General features: G+C 36.5%; 1 protein-coding gene across 1 annotated transcript; it reads right to left on the bottom strand.

Moving 5' to 3' along the window:
* Positions 1-19: 19 nt before the first annotated feature.
* ttf1.6 (transcription termination factor 1, tandem duplicate 6) lies at positions 20-11181 on the bottom strand (the record flags this gene model as incomplete). The annotated part of the gene is made up of 10 exons (XM_079608304.1): positions 11026-11181; positions 10131-10810; positions 9744-9929; positions 7104-7182; positions 6857-6987; positions 6551-6758; positions 6360-6446; positions 6198-6263; positions 527-612; positions 20-207 (listed from the first exon to the last, which is right to left on the bottom strand). Exons 2-10 carry the CDS (start codon positions 10807-10809, stop codon positions 20-22), a joined length of 1710 nt encoding a protein of 569 aa, XP_079464430.1. The 5' UTR covers position 10810; positions 11026-11181.
* Positions 11182-11839: the final 658 nt, after the last annotated feature.

Raw genomic sequence — 11839 nt, forward strand, 5'->3', positions numbered from 1 at the left:
TCCAGTACAAGTAATCAATTTAAGTGTTGTCCTCTTTCTGGCCACTCTCTTCATCACTGTCACAGCAATCATCCTCATTAATGTCCAGAAAAATGTCAGATATAAGAAAGCTCTGCTTCTGTTCAACCTTCAGCTCATTGTCATCAAGGTCTTCACAATCTTTCTCCAGGGCTGGCAAGATTTTCTCATAGAGGAAGTCAACAATGTCTAGAAGAAACATCATAGACATACAATACATTAATAGACATTCAGTAGGAAATTCATGCTCCAGTCACTACATGAGCCAACACGTGGTAGGTTTTAAGATCACTTTTTTTTTTTTACATGTACTCGAGGCTCTGACCTATATTTTAGTCTTTAAAAACGGTAAAGTAAACCAAGTAAATTGTTTACAAGGCTATGTTGAGTATCAAACATTATTTTTAGGTAGCCATATTTCGAGTACACTGTCAAAAACAGAAGAACTACTATCTATGATGCAAAAACCTAAATTCAGCAATAATGTGGAATAAATGAAAGCACTTACCTCCAAAACACTTGGCCTTCCAATTTGGCACATAGCAAACTTTAAGCTGGTGCCACTTTGCTTGCACATGTGCTGGAGGAACATCCCTATGAGACAAAGGCGTGACATCAAGCTTGTTTACACCTGCATCATCATCATGCTTGAACAAGCAGGTGCATTATTCCATTTACTTGCTGGGAACCTGAATAATATAACCTGTGTAATTGTGCTCAGATGCCATTTACCCCAACTTAATTAACTCCTTGGGGATATTCTCTTTATTCTGGATCTAGCAATCTCACCTTACATATCTCTGATTGTTTGAAATGCTTCCAATGTTCAAACACCAACGTTTAAATTAATCTGGGGTTTCATTGAATTGGTTCTCATATCATAGTTATACCACATTACATACATATTTTTGACTTTTTATTGACTATTTATTGTAGAATTTAAGATCTTGTATTAATTCATTCTTTTTCATAAATAAAAATATACATAAATATTACACTGTTAAATCTATAATTACGATCCTATAGGTTTGTTAAATTAATTAATGCTGGGTACACACCAAAAGATTTTTTACATCTTATAAAATTTTCAAAATGTGATAGACCACAAACATGAGGACAAAAAAATCCTAGATTTAACCGTTTTGCTCCTATAGGATATATATATATATATATATAGCTGACCACACACTAACAGATTTTCAACCAGTCTCGACAGAAAATTCACAGGGAAAAAAACATTGTACCCAGCATTATATAGAACCTTTTATACAGAAAGATTTTCATTCTTTGTCTCTTTCAAAATAATCTGTAGAACCATCAAGATGATCGGGACATAGCTAGGATTGTCGGAAGGGGGGAAATCGGCCCAAAATCAGCCCGATTATCTTTTGGTGTGTACCCAGCATAAGTCATCACTGATGTTATATAACAAAGCTGTCCTTTGTATTCTCTGCATCAGTTATTTACAGGTGTTGGTATTATTATTCCCTGTGGTTAGAGGTGTGTATTAGTACATGTGGTGGTATTAGGCTGTATTCACATTATTTATAGAATTACCACAATTATGAATTTCCACCTAGAAAAATATTTCAAGTCTTGGACTGTCATGACATCATGTCAAAACATCCAAAATGGTAGTGGGCTGCACAGTCGAAGGTAGTGGGGTAGCAACTTCTACACATTTCATGTGCCATTTTATTATAGCCAACCTGGTGGGACCATTTTTACATAGTTAACTGTAATGTGGTGTCAAATTCTTCTGCATTGGTTTCTATGGCAATGGCGTTGCACTGGTAGGTATACGCAAAAACAACAGAGAAAGTCGCATATATCATGCAAAATCTAATCAGAGCAGTCAGAGGGCTGGCCGATATGGCTGAAAACTGTATCACGATATAAGTGTTTCATATCAGTCGATATCGATAATTATTTATATTTTTTTATTACCCATTTAAAATAAGGACCAGGAGAAAAATATATTACATTTAAAAAAATATATATTTTAAACGTAACCTTCCTCTGATTATAATTCCCTCAGTTATAAAGGCATAAATGTCAACACAACCATGGCTGTGCTCCAAAGGGTGAGCGCGGCTAAGGTGGTAAAACAAGTTTGTGGTATTACCAGTCGGGGACGACAGTATTGCATAATTTGCAGACGACGCAGCGCCACGTTGCACAACGCCTCGTATTTAAAATTCTAACACATTATTCTCTATGAGTGTACACCAGACTGTAAAGGTGTACACACACCGCCATTCAGTGTCGGTCCGCGGCGCCCAGAAACGGCTCAGAACCTTGTTCAAAATCCTGCTGCGCCACAGAGCGGCATTTACATAGTTTAATATTAAATTGAAATTTATTTGTCTCAAATTAACGAAATGTATACTGACTTCACCTTGTGCTGCAATATACATTTAGCTTTACATTCATTTACAGAAATCAGCTGCTTGAATGAAAATAATTGCTGATGTTATCTGATTTTCAGGTGATATTCTTAATTCATTCAGTTAACGGACGCTCTGACGTAAAGTGTTCAGACTGCAGACTTAGCAACGATTGTATTTAATTGTAGTATAGTACAATCACAACATCGTACATATATTATCTTAATCCCATAATGTCCTTAAACATAATATTGCTGGCCATAAACTGAGAAAGTGTGCGTCCGGTGTGCTATACCTCGAGTTGTTCATGCGGCTCGGCGCTGTGCGCTTCTCGTCCGGTGTGCGACCCCCTTTAGCGTGTCACTCCCTATGGTCATTCCCTACGTTGCTAGGTTACCTGAGAGTGAGTGCCTTTGTTCATGCAATCAAACTTGCTTCGCAACCTCTGGTTTCTTCCGACGAAGAAGAAAAAAAAAATTATTGAACGTTATATCGAACGCATTTTTTATTGATATCGATTACGTGTCTATCGCAATACATATTGTTATCGTTTTAGGATTTCACACCACATATGAATGTAGATCAAAATGGATTAGCAAAAATCACATGAAATGTGATTTTTTTTTGCCATTCACACTTGGTAAATCTGATCAGATTTTAATCAGATATGCATAAAAAAAAAAAAAACAGATTTGGACAGACAGTCTGAACGTAGCCATTTTAAAATGGTAAAACTAAAATTTTAAAAACAAACCACCAATCAAAGTGAACAGCAGTTGCCTCAACAGATAATTATGTTCTTTGTGTAGTCCCAGAAAATGTACCTCATTGTATTTCATTTGATCATTTAAAAGAAAAATGTCAGTGTCAAAATACTATTTTGGGGCAAACTTTATATATATGGTAGTAGATTAATTGGGTGTTTGAGCAACCAAAAAGGTACATAAAAGTTTTTGTGAGATGTTATTCAGTCACATTGGGGTGTATAATAGATTGTGAATGATTAAAATGTCTCCTCGATCTGCCTGTACAGATAGATTGTTAATATTATGCTACAGTGCACATTCTATCAGTTGCAGTTCTATGGTTGCTATTTTATTTTTTTCTACTGTTTGATTGTCATCCCTATTGGGTCATTTCATGTCAAAACTAATTTTTATTTTTTTAAAGGGTTAGTTAGTTTGTTGAGAACCAAAATCTAAAAGGATATTGAGATATCTTTATACGGTACTTCTTGAGAACAAAAACATAAAAAATGTGCTTCTCCCAATTTCTGAACTGTCACCTTTGTATTTAATGCAACAAGGATTGCTAAAGGCAATTTTTCTATGTGAAAAATATTTTTTTGCTTAAGTCATTTTCTCCCCCCAGTAATTTGGCTTTAATTTTAGATGAAAATTGTCATTTTGACCCTCCTTTACAAAATAGTGGATTACTCAGTAAATATTTATCCATGGTAGAAAAAAAAATATAATAGTTTGAGTCAGGGACCTCTGACTTGACACGGAATGGCCCTATTGTGGTTATGCTCACGTGGCATTAGAGTACTTTATCATGACAAAAGTGCTGTGCGTGAACAGAAAGCCGCCTGAGACAACTCGTTGGGTTTCTTTTACGTCTCAATATATCTATGCATCTTTTGAAGTGACAGAAGCTTAATAAACTTGCTGCTGTCTGTGTCATTGTTAATCAAACTTCAAAATCACTTTTTACTCTTAGAATAAGAATCAATTCATTCAGTAAAAACTATGGAGTTTTATTTTTACATTTGCTTATTCAATCTCTTACTTGAAATACATACTGTATTTCTTACTTCAAAATACATAGCCTACTGTACTTTTTTCTTCTTTTTTTTTTTTACCGTTTTTAAATTGCTTTACTGATTGTTCTTATTGTTGATAAATCAAATGATGAATCGCAAAATAAGATTTTGGTTATATTGCCCAACCCTTACCTTTTGCCTAAACGGTCTGTCATTCTTTTTTATTTATGTTTTGTTACCTTGTAAGGGTTCTATTTTTTAAATAGGGAAATTAGGCGGTACTGCTAAGTAACTTAAAGGTGCCCTAGAATGTGTTGAAATAATATTTTAATTTTGTCCCTGATATCTACATAGAGGGTATGTGGCTTAAAAAGCCATTTAAAATGTCCAGAAAAGGTTTTACAGGTCAATTTCCAACCCTATAAATTGGCCCTAGAATGAAATGGTCTGTTTTTACCTTATTTGGAAGGGTCATGAATAGTAATGAGGAGTTCTGCTCTGATTGGCTCTTTCACTGCGGGCTCATTGCAAGAGCTCAGAGAGTCACAGCAAACAGGTCCGACGTGCAAATGGAGAGACTCGGTGTACAACCGAATATGTTTGAGCCGGTTTCAGACGACGATGCAGAGTTTGAGGAACAAGCGGTTGTTTGTAGAATGCAAATGGACGTTTCGGAGTGGTAAGTTTATTCATTATTTTCAGTACGAACTTAACAGTCACGTGTGTGCGTGTGCGTGTGTATGTGCGTTCGTTCGTTCGTGCGTGCGTGTGTGTGTGTCTGTGTGCGTGTGTGCTTCACCTGCGCTGTGTAGCACCGTATCTCTGAAAGGGCTTGGCTTATGCAAATTTTGGAGGCGTACATATTAATGATCCCATTGGTTACGTCACAGTAGGTGTTATGTGGAGATTCATGTTTTTCAAAAACGAGATTTAAACAAGAAGGAGAAAACAATGGTGTTTGAAACTCACTGTATGTCATGTCCATGTACTAAACTATTGTTATTTAACTATGGCAAGTTAAATTCAATTTCACATTCTAGGGCACCTTTAAAGGAGAACTCCGGTCAATTTTAACATTGAGCTCAATTTTTTGTAAATTTGAAGTGCTGCAATACAGAGAACAACGACAAAAATCGGTGTTGCCTACACTGTGTTATCCTCTTTTTAAAATTTGCACCCTATTGACTTGAATGGGGCAAGGTTTAAACCTGCTTTTATCCTCTTAACATCCTTGATGGGTCATTACAAGTGCCCAGCCATGTTGAGTGATTCCTTCAGAGTGAACACGGTGAATCTGACTGCAGTAGATGTGAAAGATATTAATAAAAATGATGTTAATTCAACAAGCGCACATACCTGTATTTACTTCTTGTTTTCGGTCGAAGTCCACAGTAGTCGACTGTCGAGATCACGCACGTGATCATAGGTAACTAAGATTATTTTTTTTACAAATATCCATCAGAGCTGATATTCTCAAAACACCACACAGCACCGTCTTCGGCTGACAGATGACAGTCTGAGTCTCCACTGTTGCTTAGTTACCTATGATCACGCGCGTGAACTCGACAATCGACTACTGTGGACTTCGACCGAAAACAGGAAGTAAATACAGGTATGTGCGCTTGTTGAATTAACATCTTAATATCTTTCACATCTAATGCAGTCAGATTCACCGTGTTCACTCTGAAGGAATCACTCAACATGGCTGGGCACTTGTAATGACCCATCAAGGATGTTAAGAGGATAAAAGCAGGTTTAAACCTTGCCCCATTCAAGTCAATAGGGTGCAAATTTTAAAAAGAGGATAACACTGGGTAGGCAACACAGATTTTTGTCGTTGTTCTCTGTATGGACAGCACTCAAAAATTACAAAAAATTGAGCTCAATGTTAAAATTGACAGTTCTGCTTTAACAATTAGTCTTGCAAACCAATATGAAAAATAACCGTGATAAGATCATGATCCTGCCTGAAAAAACATTTGTTATATATTTTTGCCATTTCACCCACCCCAACTGCAAATAATCCTCACCCGAATACAGCCGTGAGATCATCCCAGTCGACATCCGTAACATCCTCCACTTGCGTTTGATACATTCTGTGTGAATAGATAAGATTTTTTTTTTTTTTAAGCAAGGTTAAGAAAAACAGGATAACAAAAGCTAAGCAAGCATGCAACAACAATATCTCCTACGCTTTAATGAGTCTGATTTTGGCCTCCTGAGCTTTCCTTCCCCTACATAAAGTCCCTGAAGACATCCGTACAGCGAGTATGTTCAACCTTAGGGGTGAAGGTGAAAATTCAACAATGTTGATTATACAAATAGAGAATAACTTAAAATGTACCACCATTTAATATAAAAGTGTTTTAAATGACTCTCTCACCATTTCTCTCTGCATTTGCTCCAACATCGAGTTTTAACCTCCAGTGCAATATTGAACCAAGGCAATTTTTGGTAGAGCATTTCTCTACTGACTCGTTTTGGTGTTGTGTTATTTGGCGACTCAGATTTCAGAACTGTTACAATATGGTCTCGCACAGCCCTCAACAGTCTCTGCTCCTCCTTCACAGACCACGGCCCACTTTTTTTAGCTGTGTGATGAGATGATATACAAAATTACCAACAGTCACTAAACCTGAAATATACATATTTGGACATTTTTAAAAGACGCTTGCTGAATTAGACTTACCAGAACTAATTTGGGAAAAACGTTTCTCAAGAGAAAAAGAACTTCGACCAGTCAGCTCAGAAATCTTTCGCCAGTTACTGCCATGTAATGTATGATACTTGAGCAATGTTTGGATTTCTTCTTTTGAAAACCTTTTAAGAAAAGGAAAAAAACCAAGGAGGTTTGTAACAAAACTAAACTAAAAAGGCATAGCAGGTAAATTTTGTCAAACCAAATAAATTACTTTTAAAATTATACTTTGATTTACCTTCCCTTATAGTTTCTACCATCAAAAACTTTCGTTCCACGGGTAAAAACATCATGACAAGACCTGGGAATTCCATCCGCTGTTCAAATTTGATTTGGAAAAAAAAGATACAGTAACAAAAATGTAAAATGTTCAGTTATACCGGTAGTTTCTCATAGTTTACATATATGTTCTTAAATATGAAAAGTTTATGGGACTCCAACCAAACACAAAAATTCTCTCATCATTTACTCATTCTCATGCCGTGCCAGATGTACAGGGGTAGCCGATATACCAATAGACACGATTAATCGGTAGAAATTTGTCAACTAGAAGAGATTTTGGTTGGACTATCGCCTCTATTGTGGTTACACTCATGTGACATTGCCGTGTTGCGCCACCACAAAATCTTATCATTTGAATCCTTTGCAGTTTAAAAACAAGTGATATTAAACCAATCAAGCACAATAAGCAGTGAAAGAGGACTAATTTCAGTAAATGCATACGCTGTTTGAGAGACGCACACACCTGAAATGCGCGCACATTAAGCGTCTCTGTTCCCTGAGAGGAGGGAATGAGACACTTCAGCAGTAGCTAACGCTATGGGGAAACAGATTTTCTCCAAGAATACTGAAGCAGCGGTTGTGATTGTTACTGTCTATATTCATTAGTTTATATCCAGTTTGGGACATTTAGTCATTCTATAATTTATTAATTCTCAGCCAGCTAAGATGCAACTCCGCAGAAATGGAATTGCCCATATGCACATTTCATACGGATTACATTATCAGTAGGGGTGTAACGACGATACACGTTTTCGTATTGAACCGTTTGGTTACACACCAGCTATAGGAGTAGCCAGTCTTGGGCTACAGGGTGATATGGCTGCTGGCTGATATCAGCTCTGATGAAGATATCAGCTCTGCTGTTGTTCATAAATACCAGTAATGATGTTGTACAATGAGAAGGTTTTCACGCCACCGGAAATAGAGTCATTGGTGTCCCAATGTGTACTGTCCTTACCAGTGCCCGAATTCATGAACATGATATACTGATCCAAGAGCTCGGGGGGTGCTAGGCCACTGTCATAGACTACAATCATCCTGTCAGTCCAAATCCAATTATTTGTGTATCGATTGGAATCGAATCTAAATGTTTGTCTATCCACACTGTGTATTGCAGTGGTTCTCAACTGTGGTTCTGGATGCGTCTCAATCCGTTCCCTAGCTTCTGAGGTCGCGAATCAGTATATCGTGTACATGAATTCAGGCACTGGTAAGGACAGCAAGGACCCTGGCTACACGGACACGGATGACTCGATTTCCAGTGATATGGTATCTGTATGGCATTATTTTAAAATATTTAAAGGGTACATTATGATAATACTTTGCTTTTTACATAAACATGCAACATTTCAGATGTAAATAAATTACAAATGTTAGCTAGATACGTTTACACTTAAATATAATTAAATAATATAATTTGTATTAATAAAACATCTATTGCTTCTCATCATGTGTAGTGAGTTGGCTCACATGATTTATGTTTTGCGCTTCAGAACAGTTTTTCACAGTGTATTGTGGGACTTTTTAGGGAGCGAATGTTTCAGTACACGCAACCCGGTAGACCCACCACTCTGCACATTTTAGCTGCGTCCCAATCCAGAGTACGCATCCTTCGGAGGCCGCATTCGAAGGCCAATTGTGTCACTGCGGCACGACAAAGGCAATGAAGGATACAAACGGATGGATTCTTCACAGCCTAGCCCATCCCAGTATTCCTTGCGTGCCAGTGATGACAGGATTTTTTTTAAGAGAAATTGCCGGATTACACTTTTAAACGTAGCAAAAGTATTGGGTAAAAGTAATGCATCTAATGATACAAATGTAAAAATAAAACATAAAATGTTGATTTATATTTACTTACATTATATACATTTACTTACCAAGATGCGATTTTATATACTTTATACTATTATTACGTACATGGACCGAAGTGAACATATTTAGACAACCATGGTTTGCTTTTAGGCAGATAAATATAAGTTACAAATGTTACTGCCACTCGTCAACGGCAGCTGTCACACTTGCTAGGCGACAAGAACATCCTCCATAGGCTAGACCGTCCCATGGGTGCGACCTTCGTGGACTTTGAAGTCCGAGTCCTTCGAAGGATGTAGCCTTTATCTATCTTCTTTATTTAACATGCCTGATTTAGATCATCAGTTCGTTTAAAAAAAGAGCTACATGAACTGAACTAAGTGTGTCAGATAGATAAAAGAGTGATACAAAATGTGCAGAGAGGTGGGTTGACCAGAGTTCAGATTTGATTTATGTGTCCCATGGCACTCTTTCCGGAGTATCTTCTTTGATTTCGATGGCAATGACGTTGTGTTGGTAGATGTACGCCAAAAAATGTTTTATATCTTAGTTATAATACGCCTTAGTATAATATGCCAATAGTTATAATATGCCAATGCGAAGCCGTGGCGCTGGACGTCTAATGAAATGGATATGCACATAAATTGCAATTTGACTGTCAGTCTGAAAAAGGCTTTGATTGTGGGTCTACAAACAAGGATGATAACCATGGAACTTTCAAAAACAAAATCAACATCTAAATTACAGAAAAATAGGTTAAACCAATGTGATTGAGACTCACCAATCCTTTCAAAAAACCTGTAGACCTTTTTCAACTTTGTCAATTCCCATTTCTCTTCTGGAAACATTTTTGGATGAAAGAGCTTCTCAGCATCTTTCACTCCTGTGAGAGCGATAAAATCTTCAACATTCTGTCTTAACCTTTCATTTTCTGCATTAGAGAATCTTCCATGTCTCAACATGATGCCTGCAGACATTAGAGTGAAAGGCAAAAATATATTACTTCAACATAGACAGTATTGTAATAAAATAGTACAATAGTGTGTGTGTAATATATATACACACACACACACACACACTTAATAATAAAAGTATCATTACAAGCATGCTTCAGATTGACAAATCCAAAATACTATACATACTTTGATATAATCATTAGCTTACCTACCTTGCTTTCTGAATTCTCTGAACCTTGGCAGGTCATACATGATCATTTTATTGATTTCAGATGGGTCTCTGGATTCTATTTTAGGACAAAATTCTTTCAGTTCATTCAGGAGATTTGGATCAACTAGTGGTTCTTCCAAACGGTTTTTCCTTTTTCTGCGCTTTAAAGTACCAGTTAGTACGGCAGGCAAGTCACTTTCCTGATAGCTTATGTTTGGGACTTCCTCAGGTTCTGTCGTCATGACAGACTGTTCTTCTTGTGCCATGTGATCACAGTTTATCTCGGTTACATTTGCTCTCTTTTTCTTTGCTTTAGCAGGCTTATCTTCAATTGAACCCTGCAGTTCTTGTGATTCTGCTGTGGGTGTTTTCAAGTCCTTTACTTGATGCAGGCTTGTGACACCACCATCCATCATTGAAGCCTCCTCAAAGATGACCACCTCGCCTCCTTCATTCAATTTTCTTTTTTTCTTTTTACCTGTATGTGTCTGCAGACTTATATTCTCCAATTGTCCAGTGTTTGTTTTCTTATGCTTTCTTTCATTGTGCTTCTCAGTCTGCACCTTTGAGCTTTCAGTGAGTTCATGCACGTTCCTGTTTTTCTTTCTCTTCTTCTTCACCTTGTCCTCATTAAAGCGGTCCATTGTGTTATTACGCAAAACTGACTGCATTTCATCCATTCTTTAAAAAGCAAAAAACATGACAAGGCAGAAAACTGAATATCGTGCTTTTCAAAAATACGTTACAACTTGACTCTTGACAGTATTGCACGTGTATCGCGCGTCATCCGCACATCCAATTTAAAAAAAAAATACATTAAAGCATTATTACAGGAAGAAAGCGAAAATATGTTTAGCAATATAACGTTATAGATATTAAGCAAAATTCTTCGTTACCTAGAAAACTTTTGGCGCAATGTTTTCCACGCGGAATGTTTTCTTCCTCCTGTACTTCTTTATAGTAAATTACGAGGTGCATTCGGTAACATAGAAGGGTATAGTGCCACCTTTCAGACAGGAGAGTCATTACAAACATGAGCTTCCCATATGAATGCTATAGATAGACCCATAGACAGTATATAAGAGATGTATGCTAGCCATGATGCGAGCACACAAGCTGAGGCTGTCCATAACAATATTTTTAGTTCTAGCTCAATATTGCTAATGTGTAAAATGTTGTCTGCGTCGGTTTTAAAATTGTATTAAAACTCTAATATACATAAATAATTATAATATATAGAGAGTTAAAACATGTGTCATGTGTGACTGTCACACTACAATAAAAATTTAATCAGCAATACAATAGCAGCTAGTAGTAATAGACATGCGTAACGTTAGATATTAAATTAAAAAGAAGCACTAAAACTATTGATAAAACTGTTGATAAAACTATAGCAATACATTTTCAAATATATTTCTCCGGCACTCACTACAGAATAATTTAAAAAATGTAAAGGCAAACAACACCATTTTTTCATAAAATATCCATTTAACTATTAACCATTTAAAAATGTGTCAGAGTTTAGACATACTCTTTTATTGTAGCTAATATGTAACCTTGGCATCACTTTGTCTACTTTTTCATACAGCAATTCATTTTAGAGAGGTTTTTTTTTTTGTATTCCTAAAATATAAAAGGCAAAAGAAACAGAACAGAGATACAGAGTATCTATATCTAAAACAGATATACAAACTAGTTATTGGTAAAAAA

The sequence above is a fragment of the Phoxinus phoxinus genome (genome assembly GCF_949152265.1).
Source record: "Phoxinus phoxinus genome assembly, chromosome: 3".
Lineage (NCBI taxonomy): Eukaryota > Metazoa > Chordata > Actinopteri > Cypriniformes > Leuciscidae > Phoxinus > Phoxinus phoxinus.